The 17,794-nt window shown below is 34.1% G+C and overlaps 1 protein-coding gene, 1 long non-coding RNA gene and 2 pseudogenes across 2 annotated transcripts; 1 reads left to right on the forward strand and 3 right to left on the reverse strand.

Moving 5' to 3' along the window:
• Positions 1–654: 654 nt before the first annotated feature.
• LOC148205122 (uncharacterized) lies at positions 655–4,340 on the reverse strand (annotated as a pseudogene).
• Positions 4,341–6,415: 2,075 nt separating this feature from the next.
• LOC124845452 (uncharacterized) lies at positions 6,416–7,182 on the forward strand. Its single transcript, XR_015785592.1, has 3 exons — positions 6,416–6,797; positions 6,896–7,006; positions 7,082–7,182. It is a non-coding gene; the product is annotated as an uncharacterized LOC124845452 (long non-coding RNA).
• A 6,371-nt stretch (positions 7,183–13,553) lies between these two features.
• Positions 13,554–14,150, reverse strand: LOC124844095 (uncharacterized). Its single transcript, XM_047320952.2, has one exon. It carries the CDS (start codon positions 14,148–14,150, stop codon positions 13,554–13,556), a length of 597 nt encoding a protein of 198 aa, XP_047176908.2.
• Positions 14,151–14,814: 664 nt separating this feature from the next.
• LOC124820152 (WEB family protein At2g38370 pseudogene) lies at positions 14,815–15,827 on the reverse strand (annotated as a pseudogene).
• Between the last annotated feature and the right edge of the window lie 1,967 nt (positions 15,828–17,794).

The raw sequence follows: 17,794 nt of genomic DNA on the forward strand, positions 1-17,794 counted from the left end.
AATATTTCTGGGAGTTGATGGGTTAGAACCAACATTGGGAGATGAAGCCATTCGATGAGGAGGCACTTGGTATGGAGTGGGTGTCAAGCCAGGTACTTGTATCGGAGGTGGAAGAGATGTACTAATGGAGGTAGGTGTAGATGTAGGAACTTGATATGGAGTGGGAGTCAAGGCAGGAACAACTAATGGAGGTGGAATAGATCTACCAGTGGAGGTAGAGGTAGGTGTAGTTGGCTGACTAGTTGAACCAATTTCATTATTGAAACGTGTCATCAACTTCACTACATAAGATTTCTTTCCCTTCCCCTTATCAGAATTTCCTGAAGGTGGAATAGGAGGGCCAGAAGCACCTGATGCCATATTCTTGAACATAATATATATTTTTATACAATATAAGAAAAGAAAATTTAGAAATAGTATAATCAGAGATAAAAATGTGTAACAAGTAAACCAAAAACAATATTATACTCCAAAAACAAACCAAAAACACGAGTAAAAACCAAACATGTCAACAACAGATGAAGTCACATTGTTTCTGGCTTTCCAATAAAACTCTATTAGTAAATGTTTAATCTTAAGACTTACATTGATAAGTCTTAAGATTGTGGACAACATTATAAATGCAACAAAAATAAGGAGGAACACACCCTAACTCTATTCAGTGCTAGAACTATGAAATTCATCTTCATTGTCATCTTCACCCTGTCCTTCTGCATTGTATTCTTCTGATTCTGTTATATCTTCATCTATTTTCCCTTGAAATGATGAAATATTGTTAGGGTCCACTTCTTCAAGACCAGCTTCTACATCTTGTAATCGGACTACTTCTTCAACTTCAATGACATCATTAACATGTGACATTTCCTCCACTTGGTATGTCACATCGGCTTCTACATCATTAGAATCAATGCGACCTCTAGGCTTCATTTTTATCGCAACACACCAACCTCGTTTGTCCGTGCGTGATGTAGGATATGGTACATAATACACTTGTAAATTATGTGCAATTATAAAAGGATCAAACAACACATATCTTTTATCCATTCGAATATCCACAATGCCATACTTTGAATCCACTCTTGTACCTACTCTCGATGGATCAAACCATTCACAATAAAATAATTCAATTTTCTTTTCAGTGGTTGTTGAATTGTATTCCAACTCATAGATGTGTTTAATGACACCATAGAAATCATCTTGACCTCCTTCTGTTAGCCCTTTAACATGAACCCCACTATTTATTGTCCTCTTGCCCTGACTCCATGCATGAGTATGAAATTTATATCCATTAGCAAAGAAGGTGTGCCATTCCTTTACACACCTTAAAGGAGCAAGTGATAAATCTCTAAGATGTTGGTTCCTTACACTTAAAGGATCGTTATGAACCTACAAACATTCAGGATATGAACCTATTCAACAATGTAATGATTAAAGAATTAAGGAAGAAATGAATGTGTAAGAATGATAGGAAGTCGTACTTTTTTCCTGAACCACAATGGGAAATTAGCATGTATGTATGTCGAACTGTTTGACTCAGATAGTTGATAGGTATGTAAGAATGAGCTGTCGACATGTGTGACGAGATTAGATCAAAGACAATTAATTATATCAAATGAAAGAATTGGGAAATATAATTGATTTCGGAGGCTTACTCAAGATAAGGTTCAACTTCATTGCAATTGATCAATACATGAACATGAGTTGATCTCAATTCTTCATCACTTAACCAATGTGTTGATTCCCTCCCAGAATGATGGCCAGGTTGGTCAAACACTGATAATGTTGTCGTAAAGCTTTCTATTTGAATGTCTACTTCATTTCTACTGCTTTGTGGTGTTAACATGAAGTTTTTGAAATAGTGGGAACAAAAATGAGTTGTTTCTCTGTGCAAGTATGATGCGCAAATAGATCCTTCAACCCTAGCTTTATTCTTTACTGAACGTTTAGCATATCCCATGAACCTACAAATTTGAAACTGATATGTTAGGGTTTTTGAATTATGCCTAGTAAATTGAACAATAAGATGTCATATTGTCACCTTTCAAATGGGTACATCCACCTATAGTGTACTGGTCCACCAAGTCGTGCCTCATATGGAAGATGGATAGGGAGATGTTCCATAAAATCAAAGAATGAGGGAGGAAATATTCTCTCCATCTTGCATAGAATGATTGGAATGTTTTCTTCCATCCTCGCTAGGTCATCCTTGTTCAATGTAGTAGAACACAAATCTCTAAAGAAATGACTTATCTCTGTAATGGGATTGAGAACATGAGACGGTAAAGAACTAAACGCTATAGGAAGTAAGCATTCCATAAACACATGGCACTCATGGCTTTTCATCCCAATGAGTTTTCCCCTATTCACATCAACACACCTTGACAAGTTAGAAGAATATCCATCAGGCATCCTAAGAGCTTTTACCCAATGACAGACTAGTTTTGTTTGGTCTGCTGAAAGTGTATAATTTGCTTTTGGCTTATACATGTTTCCATTGGTATGACTTTTTAGCTCCAAATCTTTTCGTCTACAGTACAAAGCTATATCCATTCGGGCCTTGTCATTGTCTTTTGTCTTCCCCGCAACATTCATCACAATATTAAAGATGTTGTCAAAGAAATTTTTTTCAAAGTGCATGAAATCAAGATTATGCCTTAACAAATTATCCTTCCAATAGGGTAGATCCCAAAAGATGCTTTTTTTCGTCCAATTATGCCACTCACCGTATCCATCAATTCTTGGTGCACCATTTTCAATTATTTTAGGATAACCATTGATTCTATTCCAAACTTTTGCTCCCGTAAGATATGGTGGTGCGTCATCCATCTCCACTTCCCCCTTCTTGAAAGCATTCCTATTCCTCCTAAAGGCATGGTCATTCGGTAAAAACCTCCGATGGGAGTCAAACAACAAATGTTTTTCCCCATGATATAATCTAAAAGCCTTTGTATGCTCCATGCAATGTGGGCATGCCAGTTTACCATGAGTGTTGTAGCTGGACAACATACCATAAGCAGGAAAATCATTAATTGTCCACATCAGCATGGCCCTCAAAATAAAGTTTTGTTTCCTTGAAATATCATATGTTATCACACCCGTCCACATCTTCTTCAATTCGTCAATCAAGGGCTCTAAGTACACATCTATGCCAACCTTTGGATTGAATGGTCCGGGAATGAGACATGTCAAGAACATGTAAGGTTTAGACATGCAGATTTCTGGAGGAAGATTATAAGGGGTGATAATAACTGGCCAACATGAATATGGTATATTTGATGCCTGTACATATGGGTTAAAACCGTCAGAGCATAAACCGAGTCGTATATTGTGTGGCTCGATACCAAAGTCAGGATATACTCTATCAAAGTGCTTCCAAGCCTCTCCATCGCATGGATGACGCAAAACACCATTCGTGGACATGTTCTGATAGTGCCATGTCATTTGTCCTGCAGTTTGGTTGAGGCATACATTCTTTGTAGTTTGGGAATTAATGGCAAATAGAACATTGATTTCATAGGAACTTGTTTTGTAGTAGTTGCTCCCGTGTTACGTGGTTGATATCTTGGCTTTCCACAAAATTTGCATTCAAGCAACGCGCCATCATTCTTACCATATTCATTATCATAGAAGAGCATGCAACCATCCACGCAACAATCAATCCTCTACGATTGTAATCCCAACTTTGATACACACTTTTTTGCATCGTAGTATGCTTTAGGCAAACCTGATTTGATGGGTGTTGCATCCATAACCATTTTTGCAATAAAATCTATGCATTGGTTAGGAATATTCCAATTTGACTTGCAAGCTAATAGTCTGACACACATTGATAATTTCAAATCTGATGCTCCTTCATACAACGGTTGGTTTGCATCCAACAAAAATTTAAAAAACCTTTGTGTTTCTTCATTCGGAGCCTCTTCAATGTTATTAGAAGTAGATGCTTGGCACGACTCATTTTGCCTAAGAGCATCATGCACCATGTCTTCCATTGTTTGAAATTGGTTAATTTGACCATGTTGCGTCTCTACAACCATCCAACTTTCATAATTCTGTACATCATCTTCTGGCATTCTTTCCCCATGATCCTCCCAAATGAAATAATTAGGCTTGAAACCGTTCTTGTAAAGGTGAACCTTCACAACTCTTTCGTGCATAATCTTTGTACAATCGCACTTTAAACATGGACATCGAAGACCCCAATCTCTATGATAACGTTCTTGTTCACAAGCTTTACTTATAAACTCTTCAACACCCAATACAAAAGACTCTTTCAAAGCACCTCTTCCTCTATGACACTTATCGTACATCCATGAACGATTTGGTTGAGCATGATCCATGTTCTGTACATAAATCGATTACAAAACAATTAGCCAATGGTTAATACACGTCTCCATATTAGGACACGTGCCCTATCAAATGGCTTCCTAAAGAATAACCTAAATTAATTTAGGTCCTTAACAAATGTGTGACCTGTGAGTGATTTCTAGTGGAGTGAACCTCCTAATGATTAATAAAAACCAACCTTTCTGCTCGAATATGAATTCTTATGATATATGAGAAATTTAGCAAGTTATTTATGAGCAATGATGATAAATCTCTTACCCAACACTACTATTATTGTGTATTTTATTCAATTTAAGATTTAACCTCACATTTACAAAACTAACATGTATTATTAAACTTTTATTGAGTTAAGTCTTTGTTTTTTGAGCTTCACAAGAACTTAATTTTCTTAGTGAAGTGTATATAGTGTGGCTGAAGAGGAGAAGAATGGCAGTAGAATGTAGGTGTGAGTGGACCTTCAAATCTTGACAACTCACTAACCTTTCACATTTCCTCCGATATTATCAAAATTAATTACAACTACCTAATCACACCACCCAAGATTCATGCTTACCACTACAAAAATAATGAATTTTAGAAGGGGGTTTTTTCCGGTAGTTTTAGAAACCCTGGATAAATTTCGGCGATTTAGGTTTTAAAACCGCAAGTAAGTTTTTTTTTTTTTTTTAATTCTGGCGTTTACTAACCAAAGCCGTCCCTGAATATATTTTTATTTTAAAATAATTTTCGGTGGTTTAATATTAGATGACTACCAAAGTAAGATTTTGAGGCAAATTAGAAAAGGTTTTTACGGTAGGCAAATTAGAAAGGTTTTTCCCCAATCCCTAATTCCCTTCCAGCACTTTCATTTCTTCCCCTGCCTTCATCAGAAGCTTTCCCTGCTTTGTGTGCGTGTTCGTGTTCGTCTGTGTTGTGTCTTCCCCAGCTTGGGCTGAGCATCGTGGTTGAGGCGGTGAGGTCGACGCAAGGTCGACGCGAGGTCGAGGTATGTTCCTCTTCTTCTTCTTTTACTCTAACCTAATCTTCATCTATCTCTCTATCTATATCTTCATTTTTCATTCTAACCTAATCTTCATCATTTCTAATGATAAGAATTTATTTGTTGATTTATTTTTAATAGCAGAGACTTCAGTGTCACTGTCATTCAGGTAAACTTGATTTGTATTATCAATGAAATTGATTTATTTTGGTGACACCATTTATATATAATATCATGGTATTTCATAGACACAAGAAGGGGTAAATGTTCATTGTAAATGGTGCATTGTTCTTGGCCAAAAATTGACAATATGAATCATTAGGTCACTGTAAATGTTTATTGGAGACTCATACTATATTTTATAATATCGCTTAGTGCTTCTTCGACTTCGATCACAAACATGAAATCAAAAGTTGCGTCAAGCAACTTTTCACTTGCAGGTTCAGCTTTAGGGACAACAACCGTGAATTAATTTATTAATTTGAATGTTAAGTTTTCACTTGCAGGTTCAACTTTAGGTTCAGCTTTAGGGATAACTTTATGTTAAGTTATTAATATATGATATGTATTTTGATTCAATTTATCAATTTGAAATAATTTATGAATTGGAAAACTTGATTTGTTTTTTGGAATATTGTTTCATAGAGTATTTTGATTTCTATCAACTGTTTTAGATTAGTAGTTCGATTAGTCTAGTCTAGTTTTGATTCGTGTTTTACTAATTAGCTATAACCTATTGTTTTACTCTTTCCAGTTTAGTGCAACAACATTAGCCAATTGAATTATTGTTTCTCTGTTACTGGCATGTGGTGTTTGAGGTTTTGATTGTGTACTTGATGTTTTTACTATTTTTTTAATTATTAAATATATCTTCTTTCGTTCTACAGATATGATTTTTTTGAATTTTAATCTAACCAATTCATACTTTTAGCAGAAGTACATGTGCATAAGTTTCATGACCATGATAGTCAAACTTCAAAGGGCTGCTGCATATGTTGTTGTTTGGAGTAAAAATATATACTTGAACCAAATAAAACTGAAGTAAAAGTCTTCTGATAGTGTAGTAAAAATAGCCCTTTGAAATCTGGTTCTAGAAATTAGAATCGCAACTCTTTAATCTGGTGTTGTTTCTGTTTGGACTAGAATCAAATTGTTTGTGCATTGATAATTGTATATCTACTGATAATGAAATTGGGTGAATTGTTTTATCCGATTTAGATGATTTCACTATTTTATTAAATGTTGTATGTAGGAAAAAATTGAAGCATATGAATCTACAATATCATCGACTCAATCAAAAGAAATATCTAGTTCAGATTCATTGGCTCGTGCTTTAGGAATCAAAGAGCATTGTGGACGCGTTCGCGATTTAGGTTTGGGTCCTTGCCCATCTAAAGTCTTTAGAGTCCATGCTCGTTCTCATGGTGGATCATCTTCAACTTCTGTTTCTAATGTTGAATTACAAACTCAGGTTAATGAATATTTTATCAATTACTTGGTTTGTTCTTTTTATGATCAACTTCTTAGATATCATTTTTCTTAATTTTTAAATAATTTCATCTTTTAAAGGTATCTTCATTGACAACACAAGTCAATGAAATGAAGGCAGTGATATCATTATTGTTGCAAAATTATCCGGGTCAATTGCCTTCACAGCTTGCTACATTTCAACCATCATCGGTAATAATTGCTAAATTTATTTGTATGATCTTTTTTTTAAATATATAATCGACTAACTATTATGTTATATTGTAGGTATCTGATCAAGGAAGTGTGTCAAATGATGGATGTAATGAAAAAGGAGAACCTTAGAACTCTGTGTATTTAATTTTTAGTATTGAACATCTTTGTCCACCCTCGACCATATTACATATTATGTGCCTGTTCAGTGTTGAATTTTGGTCCTTATTCCAGAATTAGGACAGACTTTTCTCTACTCCCAGTGCCTTGAAAATAACTGTCTTCATGGTTGCTCTGATGTCTGCTATGTTACCAAGTTTTCTTTTCATCAGTATTTGCTACTTGTTATTAAAATTCTCGTTCATGTTTTGTATGGTTTTCTGAAAATGCATTATCTTTCTTTGCATTTTGCTTTGGGAGGAGGTGACATTAGCCTTGTTAGTTGGCTCCATAATAATAGTTTATTTTAATGTAATTGATTCTGAAATTCTTGAGATGTTGACTCTCAATGTTAAGTTGTAATGATCAATGCATAGTCAAATCCCTTGATTTATAGGGATTAAATATTGTAATTACAGCATGAAAATCCTTTCCTAGTAATTGTTATTTACACCTGCAATATAGAAGTAAATAAATGGATTTTATTTAGGTAAATATAAGGAAACAAATAATGTTCTAATATCATTAGTATTATTGAGAGGTACTTGATTTTATTGTAGATTTCTAATATCATTTTATTGACACTGTTAGATAGGTCTTTGCTGCATCAGAATTACGAAATTCTCCAATTCCAAAAAAAAAAAAATCTGCATGCATTTCCGGCGTTTTTTAATAAACCCCTGGAAAGTTTCGAACTCAGCTACTTCCGGCGGTTATATAACCCCGATTAGTTCCGGCGGTTTTCAAAAAACCCTGGAAAAGGTACAGTTTGTAGAATCTAGTGAGTGCCGGCGATTTCTAATAAACCGCTGTTAGTAGGGGCGGTTTTGCCGAGCCCCGGTTAGTTTCGGCGGTTCCCAAAACCCCTAGAAATTGGAAAAAAACCTCCGTTACCTTTGTGACGCTGGTTTTCCCAATGGTTCCTATAACCCCTGGAAACATATTTACCAGGGATTAAAACCCCAGTAATGTTAAAAAAAACCCCATCTAAAATTGGATATTTTTGTAGTGTAGGCGGATGTATATTTCCTTACTTTATACTTATTTCTCATTTCAATGTTTGTTAAAGAAACATATTTTATACGTCAAAAAAATTACAATACTTAAGTTAAAATAACTATATATATCCATTTATTTTTAAACTTTAAAAAACAAAATTTTATGTTAGAGTTCAAGATTAAAAATATATTTAATGTTATTTACTATTTACAAACTATCTTAACTTAATAATATATTGCGATAAATAAAATCTATTTTGTTCAAGTAACATGAGTTTTTAAACTATTTTTGTGAGAAATGGCTGATGTAAAGAATACTCCTATGATCCAAATAGCATCCCATCTATTCTATTTTATTATTAGAAAACTGCTAAAAATTGTTGAACAATGGTGAATGGTGTCAAAGAGTAAAATGTTTCATTAAAATATAGGAATATATAATTTTTATGATTTTTCAAATATGTTTTTTATATTATTTTCAATAAAATGGTTTTAATATTCTAAATCACAGTCTTAAAATATTTTTCCAATAATATTTAAAACAACTCAAGGTTTATGATAATTACAGTTTCTTATTTTACAAATTCATTACCTTGTCTTAGAAAAAGTATAGTTTTAGATTCACATTCGGTAATTATATTTATGAATTAAATGGAAATGCTAATCACAAGCTAGAGATGACAACTGTTAAATGTGAGTTCAAGCATCTTTTTTATAAATCTTTTCTAAATTTAAAATACATATTTCATTTATTATATTTGATATTATTTTATAAGGGTTTGCTAACGCGCGTACACCTGTTTTTCAGTTGGTACATTTTAGCAATGTGTACCGGATTTTAGTAGACAAAAATACTCTTATATATTATGGATTCCAAGTTTTAAGGTTAAGGGTATTTTAATAATTTTCATTCTCAAAACTTAAAAAAAAAAAGAAACCCCCGAAACCCTTACTCACCTCTTTCATTCCTCTCAATCCTTTCTCTTTCATCTCTCTCACTCCAACCTTTTCTCCGTCATCCCTACTGTAGGCCCAATTGAAAAATCAGAAACACTTGTCTTTAAAAAATTTGTCTTTGTAAAGAGTTGAGTCATTGACATATTCACCTTCAAGGCAAAGGTTCATTCAAGATCTCTTCAATTTCACCATCTTCACTAACCTCTCTAATTTCATCATCTGTATTTGTTGAATCATCATCTCTAAAAAAACCCTCCAAGCCAATTACCAATTCTTTCGGATGTCATTATGCTTGTGAAAATTAGATAAAATTATATACGACAAAAATTATAAAATGAAAACTCGTTATAAAGTCATTTTTTGTAAGAAATTGTTTAACAACTAAGTGTTTCTGATTTTTTTCCAGGCCAATTTACCAATTCCTTTGATGTCATTATGCTTGTGAAAATTAGATAAAATTACATAAGACAAAAATTATAAAATAAAAACTCATTATAAAATCATTTTTTGTAAGAAATTGTTTAACAGTGAGTATTTCTGATTTTTTTTCAGGTCAATTACCAATTCCTTTATGCTTGTGAATTGGATAAAATTAGATAAGACAAAAATTATAAGATGAAAACTCATTATAAAATCATTCTTTTGTAAGATTGTTTAACGACAAGTGTTTCTGATTTTTTCAATTGGGCTACAGTAGGGATGATAGAGAAAAGATTGGAGTGAGAAAGAGAAAAGAGAAAGGGTTGAGAGGAATGAGAGAGGTGAGTAAGGGTTTCGGGGGTTTCTTTTCTTTTTTTAGTTTTGAGAATGAAAATTATTAAAATACCCCTAACCTTAAAACTTAGAATCCATGACATATAAGGGTATTTTTGTCTATCAAAACCCGGTACACATTGCTAAAATGTACCAACTGAAAAACAGGCGTACGCACGTTAGCAAACCCCTATTTTATATTATCATTAAATATTTATAATATATTTCAATTTATTATTTATCTTTTCATGATAATGTCATAAATATTTATTTCATGTATCATATCTAATATATAATATGATTCTTAATAAAAGTAAGCTCAAATTCATTTATTAAAGGTCTTTTAAAATCGTTTTAAGAAAAATAAAGTTTTTTAAAATGTGGTGACATTTTTAAATTTTTTTATAAATAAAAATTTTGGTTTTAAAATAACTTAAGTCTATATTAGTATATGTTTCCGTCAGGTCTATTTGTATGTCAGGGTTAAAATTATATTTTTACTAGAGTATTTTTTATTTCCGTTCATGGGCGTCAGTTCTTCACTGCAAAAATAATTTTGCTTTCTTCCTCATCGTTATATGTAAACCACATTGTCACTTTTGATGTCAACCAATGTGTTGTTAATTTTTTAAAAACATATATATAAATATTACAAAGAGAAGACTAAGTTTCTTTGAACACTTCAATGCCATCAAATTAAACAAAACACAAAAAAGAAATGACATTTAACCTCTTTTTCACTTATGGGTATCTCACCTTCACTTGCTAAGAAATGAAAAACAATTACCAACATAACTAAAAAGCAATATAAACTAGGCCTATGACAGACAATGTTTAAATAATATATGCACCAATAGTGAAGAAGTTTGTTGCATGATCTTGCCGAAATCTGATGGTTAACAATGCAAAAGCTTTTACACTATTTATGTTAGACTCTAGTTTTAGTTGTCCATAGCATTGAAACTATGTTCTCTGTAATTTGGTGTAGTTTTTTATGATTGCAGTGCCACATGAGGAAGAATATATCTGCCACAAGATGAATTGACAAAAGCTAGGCTTTCAGATGATGACATTTTTCGGGGTAAAGTTACAGATAAATGGAGGAAATTCATGAAGGGACAGATAAAGAGGGCAAGGGTGTTTTTTGATGAGGCAGAGAAAGGAGTTGCAGAGCTAAACCCTGCTAGTAGGTGGCCAGTGTGGGCATCAAGTAATTCCTAAAGAAAAAAAATTGGATAATTTTCCATTTTTGAGTTTAACAGAATATTATCTTTCCAACTTGTGAATCAAGAAATCCTTGATAGTACAAATTAACAAAGAAATCCTATGTTTGATCAAGCTACAATCACCAAAGCAACTTATGGCTTCTCAATTAACAATGTATATAGTAATCACATCAAAACCATTAAACTAAATAGAATAACTATTTACTCATTAAACAAAACATAATAACTACTTACCCTTTTGTGGTGCTTTCCTTTTTGAATCCCAAAAGCTTTCTCCACTTATCTTACCCTTCGAATACTTTGCAGTCCTATATCACACAAATTCAACCAGAGAAAACCATATAAAACATATATGTAATTAATAATATAAATTATATGTTATAGTCCTTAAAGATTGCGTAAACATACCTTAACACGCCTCTTAATGTTCACTCAATGTCCTAACAATGCACCAAAGTATTCCACAACACACCAACCAAACTAAACCCCATTTTGTGCCCAAAATACCAAAGAACAAAAGGGTTTAGGATTTTCTCATTTTACAAATGAAATCACTTAGGAATGAACAAAATTTACTTACCACAACAATCACCAATTCAGCATATCTACAACATCGAACACTGAAAGATGCTTAGACATTCGAACTTCTTCTTCTCAATGAATCACCGCAACATTAAACCACTACACACCAAAGAAATAAAGATATATATTAAAGTAACAACATTCTGGACTTACCACAGAGTCACTAAGACTGAATGAAGGCGACCCAAAATCAGAGTGCGAGAACAGCAGTCCTAGGGTTCCTCTGTAACTGGAAGATCACGGCGGCGTTGACGGAGAACACGATTACCCCACAACGGCACCACGACTGGAACACCACGATTGGATGCAGGGACTCTTAAGGTTCGAGCGACGAAGATGATGGTTCGAGATTAAGCCTATGATTGATGACAATCGCTTGATGACAAGAATGGCCAGAGAACAACCAAATTTACTAAGCATTAGGGTTTGATTTACCTACCCGATTAAGCTACTCAACGCCCAACTACGGCACCGCACCCAACAATGAGCCCCAACCATAGTGTTTGATGAAGGATTGATGAAGGTCACAATAATAGACAGAGAAAGACGAGGAAGAACCAAAGCACGATCTACACCCACACCGAAGAGGGCTCCAGAGAGCAACACCCACACCGAAGATGGCTCCACAGAAGGACACCGAACTGAGACCGAAGATGGTTCAAAAGAGAAAGGAAAGCGTGATGGTTCGACAAAGAAGAAATCTCGAGGGTTCGAGAAAGAGAGGAAAGCTCGAGGTTGAGAAATGACACCCAGCTTCCACTTAATCAGAAATATATTTTTTTTAAATAATTATTTCCCTGATCCATATATAATATTCGCAGATAACACTTGGTTCTAACTACAAACGGATAATACAACTTATATACGGATCCCATCCTTGGGTAATTTTCCCGCTATCACGCGCCAACCTTATATACGAAATTTATATACAGAACATTCGTATATAAATAACCGTATATAATATCCGTATATAACATTTTTTCTAAATTCCGTATATAAATTTCGTATATAATATCTGCCTTATATACTGATTTAAATCCGTATATTAAGTTCTGTATATAAATCCATTATTTCGTGTAGTGTATGATGGTGTCCAAGCCTCTTGTGCCAATTTTCTGTCAAATTTTCTTTGAGTGAGAAAACAACTTGCTCCTCCTCTAATGATTTAGAGCAAAGCTTTTCCCTTTCAGTTTTACCTTGAACATATCTTGACTAGCTGCATCTTTAATCAAACAATTTTTTGTCTTCAAAAACAACTCTAAATCCTCTTTCAATCAGTTAACCAACACTTAACAAATTCTGGTCAATTTCTGGAACAAAAGAACATCTGGAATAAATTTTGTGCCTGCACAGCTTGCAATTGCAATTGTCCGCTTTCCTTTGACTGAGATATAGTCACCATTGCCTATTCTGACTTTGGTGACATTAGTTGGCCTCATATCTCTAAAGAGTGCCTTGTCAAAGGTCATGTGGTTAGTACAACCATTATCAATTAGCCAAGATTCGCTTGAAGCATTGGTTGAAAAATAGGTTGCAACAAAAAGTTGATCTTCCTCCTCTTCATTTGAAATTTGAGCATCTTCTTCCTCTTGCCGAGTTTGTATTTTGCATGACAGCTTCATGCCCAAGTTGATTGCACTTGGTGCATTTAGCGTCAGGCCTTCTTCAACACTTGAATGAAGGATGACCCATCTTGTTGCAATGCTTGCAAGGAGGATACTTTCCCTTGGAACTTCCAGCTTTACTTTCATTTCTGACAACACCTTCTCTATTTGGTTGTTGGTTCCTTTTTTTGTTTTTCCAACTGTCTTCATGTTTAGCAGGCAAGGCTTCATCAAGAAAGCCTTCTTCTCTCATAGCTCTTCATTGTTCTTATGGCTGCAAGGAATTCAGCAACTCTGCCAAGGTGATCTTGGATAGATCCTTAGTGTTTTCTAAGGTGGTTATGGTAGCTTCAAATCTTTCAGGTACAGTAACCAAATTTTTTTCAACAATACGAGAGTCCTTAAATTCAGAACCAAGCAATCTTACTCTGTTTGCTATGTTCAGAAGCCTCTCAGAGTACTCTTTGATAATTTCAGATTCCTTCATCTTTTGCAATTCAAAGTCTCTAATGAGATTCAACACTTGCATGCCTTTGATTCGGTCATCTCCATCGTATTCTTTTTTTAGGTAATCCCATATGGCTTTGGCTGACTTTAGAGTCATGATTCGAGTGAAAATTGTTGGTGAAACTGCAGCAAAGAGGCACACCTTTGCCTTAGCTTTTTTAGTTTTTCCGTCTTTGTGATTCTTGATTTGAGCCATTGTTGGATTGCCAGGTAGCACAGGAATTTCATAATCCTCTTCAATTGCTTCCCATAGATCGAGAGCTTCTAGGTAGGCTTCCATTCGTACCGCCCAAATTTGATAATTTTTACCATTGAAGACTGGTGGTGCCATTGCTGAAAAACTTGAATCTCCTTCCATGCTTTCAGATTTTTCTCACAGGTCCCTCAAGAAGAAGGCTCCTGGTACCAATTGTTATTTTTAAAAAAGCAACACAGTAGCGTGCTTGAAACAAAATACTTCAGTATTATTGATTGTGAAATGATGGAAACGTTACAGTATTTAAACATAAAAAAGTAACTACTAACCAATTCCAAACCATGTCCTCCGGACCAAGAAGAAGAGGTTCGGGTCACTTGTTTCGTGCTCCCCTCAATCATTATCACTGCTCTTTCATTGCTAAAGTTTCTCTGTTCTCCCTCGCGGCCTTCGTCCCTGCAGTCGTCGCCGTCGTCGCCCAGTCTGTCTTCGTCACCCCAGTTGTCGTCATTGCCCAACTGCCACCGTCGTCGTTAGTGCTTCTTCCCCCATTTTCAGCTTAAGGATGAAGGCCGCTCTTGCTTTCTCGCTTCTTCAGAATTATTGATTTCGGTGTTTGATGCACTTTCGGATCTGGTTTTTCAGCTGGATATTTTCAAACATGTTGGTGCGCCACTGGTGGAGCATTGCTTGGCTGGTTTCAATAGTTCAGTTTTTGCTTATGAACTGTTTGATTAAAGGTCTGAATGATATTCAATTTTTTTGTTTGTTCTTGAATCTGCATTTCTGTGTTAGGTCTCCAAGTTTGCTTGTTATGTTGCTTAAGTCATTGCAAAAGGGCCTTCTTGTTGGTTTTAACTTCCTCTTTAGCTTCTTCTACCCTTTTCAAAATGTTCACGTTTGACAAATTTGTTTCATCAACTTCAAGCATTGCATTTGCAACTCTCTCCCTAGATTGTTCCTCTGCATCATGGGCTTTGCATGTCAGAACGATATACTCTTTAAATGAAAGAGTAATATGATTTCCAAGTAAAGTCTCATTTTCATTATTAGATAATGCGTTAATTTCTACAAGGGTAAAAGCTTCTGCAGCTTCTTTCATTTTCCTGGCAGCAACCAATCTGATTTTAGCCGTTCTTATCATGGTTTTTGTCTGTTCAATCTCGGACATTGTTCTCAGAACTTCTGCTTTTGCAGATTCTCCCATTATTTTGAAATTCTCGGCCTCAGAACTCAATCGCTGGAGCTCTCTAGTAATAATCGAAGGATCATCTGAAGCATTTTTAATTTAAGCCCCTTTTGCTATTAGCAACCTTAATATGGTATGGTTTAGCTCTTCCTTAAGAGAAGATATTTTTGAAGTATTTTGAGCTAACCTCTCACGCGTTTTCTCAAGTGAGATTCTTTCCTTCTCTAACTTCTTATTTAGAGATTTGACAGAAGTTCGGACATCAGCGAGATCAACAATAGTTCTGGTTAAATTCAACTTGGCCTGCTTCAATTCCTGTAATATTAAACCCGGCACAGATGGAAGATGGGAAGCAAAACCTTGTCTGGAAGGTTGAAGAACATTCAATTGACTCATCTGGTTTTCCTTTTCTTCATTTTCTTCAACAACTGATTTTCTATCACATTCGCCAAGCTGAAGATTCAAGTTCACTTCAGACTGTTCCTTCTGTATCTTTGATTTCAATTCTTCAACAAGCTTTTTGGTACTTTCCAATTCTTTCAACACATCAAGAGTTTCCCTTTCTTTCAAGATCAGTTCTTTCTCCAATACTAATTTTTTTAAAAAAACAAAGGGGCTTTGGCAGCGGTTCAACCTAGAACTGGTGCCATAGGTCCACCCTCCCCCTTTTTTTTCTTCCTTACTACTTCGGTTGTTGAAGAACCGAGGCAGTATCCTTTGAGATATTACCTCGGTTGGAACCGAGGCCAAAAGTCTTCCATCTTTTTACCTCGTCCGTATATGTCACGGTTCCACAACCGAAAATTGTCAAAAACAATCGATGTTGTTTTCCTTCACTGCACTAGTGAAATTTAAACTTTAACTTTAGTTCATTATATTCTTAGTTTCTCATCTTAGTTAATCAGGTTTTATATATAAAGTTTAAAATTTGATGATATTATGGTTGTTTGAAGTGTTTAAGAGCAGAGTTTCTGGTCTAAAGCATTACCTTTATTTTCTTAATTTTATAACGAAAGGTTCTGGTATAAAGAAAAGTAGTGTTTAGTTCTAGTATGAGATAGTTGTGAGAAAAGCTATACATGTGTAATATTTTATCTTCTTTAACATTATATGACATCTGGAACTAACACATCAAAGCATATAAAGTTGTATTTATATAAATAAATGATTTTAATCTAGAAATTGTGAAGATTATAAATTGACAGGGATGAGAAATAAGGGGATGAGAAATGAGGAGCAAGCAACGCAACCAATAAAACGTCATATATCTAAATGTGCTGCAAAGCTTAAGGTATTAAAGCATTAATATAACATTGATTCTTCCTTGGTTTATTTGGTTAATGATGAGTGAAATTGATAAGGCTAATTATTTTAGTGCTTTCAATTTCATAAAATCAGTATGAGTAAATTATAATATTTATCAGTATAAGTTAACTAGACGTGCTTATTTACCTGTTTATGTTCCCTGTCTCCCGTGGAATATGTGGGTCTGTAATTTTAGGAACCAATTTGGTTTTATGCCTGGAAAGTCTACAAGAAAAGTTTTTTATTTTCCAATGAAGGTGATGGGTAGTTACTCAAGCATAAAAAGAAACTTATATTTAGTTTTAGGAAAGATATATAATTAAGTGTGAAGGGAAATATTGTCGAGAATTGAAGAATGTATAAGTTGAATGATGATATATTGGAAAATTTCTAAGATTGAAATAGTCTTAAACTCAAATTCTAAGATTAGTAATGCCAGGACAGTTTTATTTCATTTCTTAATGATATCCTGGAGAATCTATCATGCAACACAACATCTCCATTGGAAATGTACTAGTTCAAGAGTTAAATATGGTTTACTCATATCCTTTTCTTGGGCACACAATTGAAAGTTCTATGGAGGAAATTAGTTCTTGGACTGGCATATAATTTAAAGTATTAATTTCTAATTGCATATGTTTGACTCAAAACAATGTATAGTTTCTTCTAGTCTAAATAGCTACTCATTTCATCATTTCACAATTTCCTCTTCCATTTCACTCTTTCCACAATGAAAACTACATGATTTTTGTTTTCCTAATGCAATCAACCTATTATTTTACCTCTCAATTATCACTAACCAATTTGTAATGATGTAATCAAAACATGTAGCAACTTTATAGATTATTTGAAAGGTTGATCTTTGGAAAATTATCATTCTTAGTATAATATTAGTTTATTAATTTGATGTCCCAATCCTTTTTCTTGTCAGGCAATTTGCAGGAAGTTTTTGGAAAAGTGGGTGATAAGAGATTGGTTCGAGCTATTGACATGGTTGCATTTGAGCTTGATCTACTAGAAGAATATGATTCATATAGAAGTTGAGTCTAGGTGATAAATTGCCTATAAAATTCTCCAAGTGATTAATTGTTAGAAAGATAAGTTATTGAATTATAGACAATGTAATTGTGAATTTTTTAAGTTGGATTACAAACAAGTGATTAATTGGTTCGAGCTATTGACATGGTTGCATTTGAGCTTGATCTACTAGAAGAATATGATTCACGCTTTAAGAAGTTGAGTCTAGGTGATAAATTGACTATAAAATTCTCCAAGTGATTAATTGTTAGAAAGATAAGTTATTGAATTATAG

Source organism: Vigna umbellata, chromosome 1, assembly GCF_029865625.1.
Source record: "Vigna umbellata cultivar VRB3 chromosome 1, Vumbellata_1.0, whole genome shotgun sequence".
Taxonomy (NCBI): Eukaryota; Viridiplantae; Streptophyta; class Magnoliopsida; order Fabales; family Fabaceae; genus Vigna; species Vigna umbellata.

Excerpts from the sequence above, each read along its gene's own strand:
- LOC124844095 (XM_047320952.2), bottom strand. The coding sequence starts at position 14,150 with ATGGAAGGAGATTCAAGTTTTTCAGCAATGGCACCACCAGTCTTCAAT.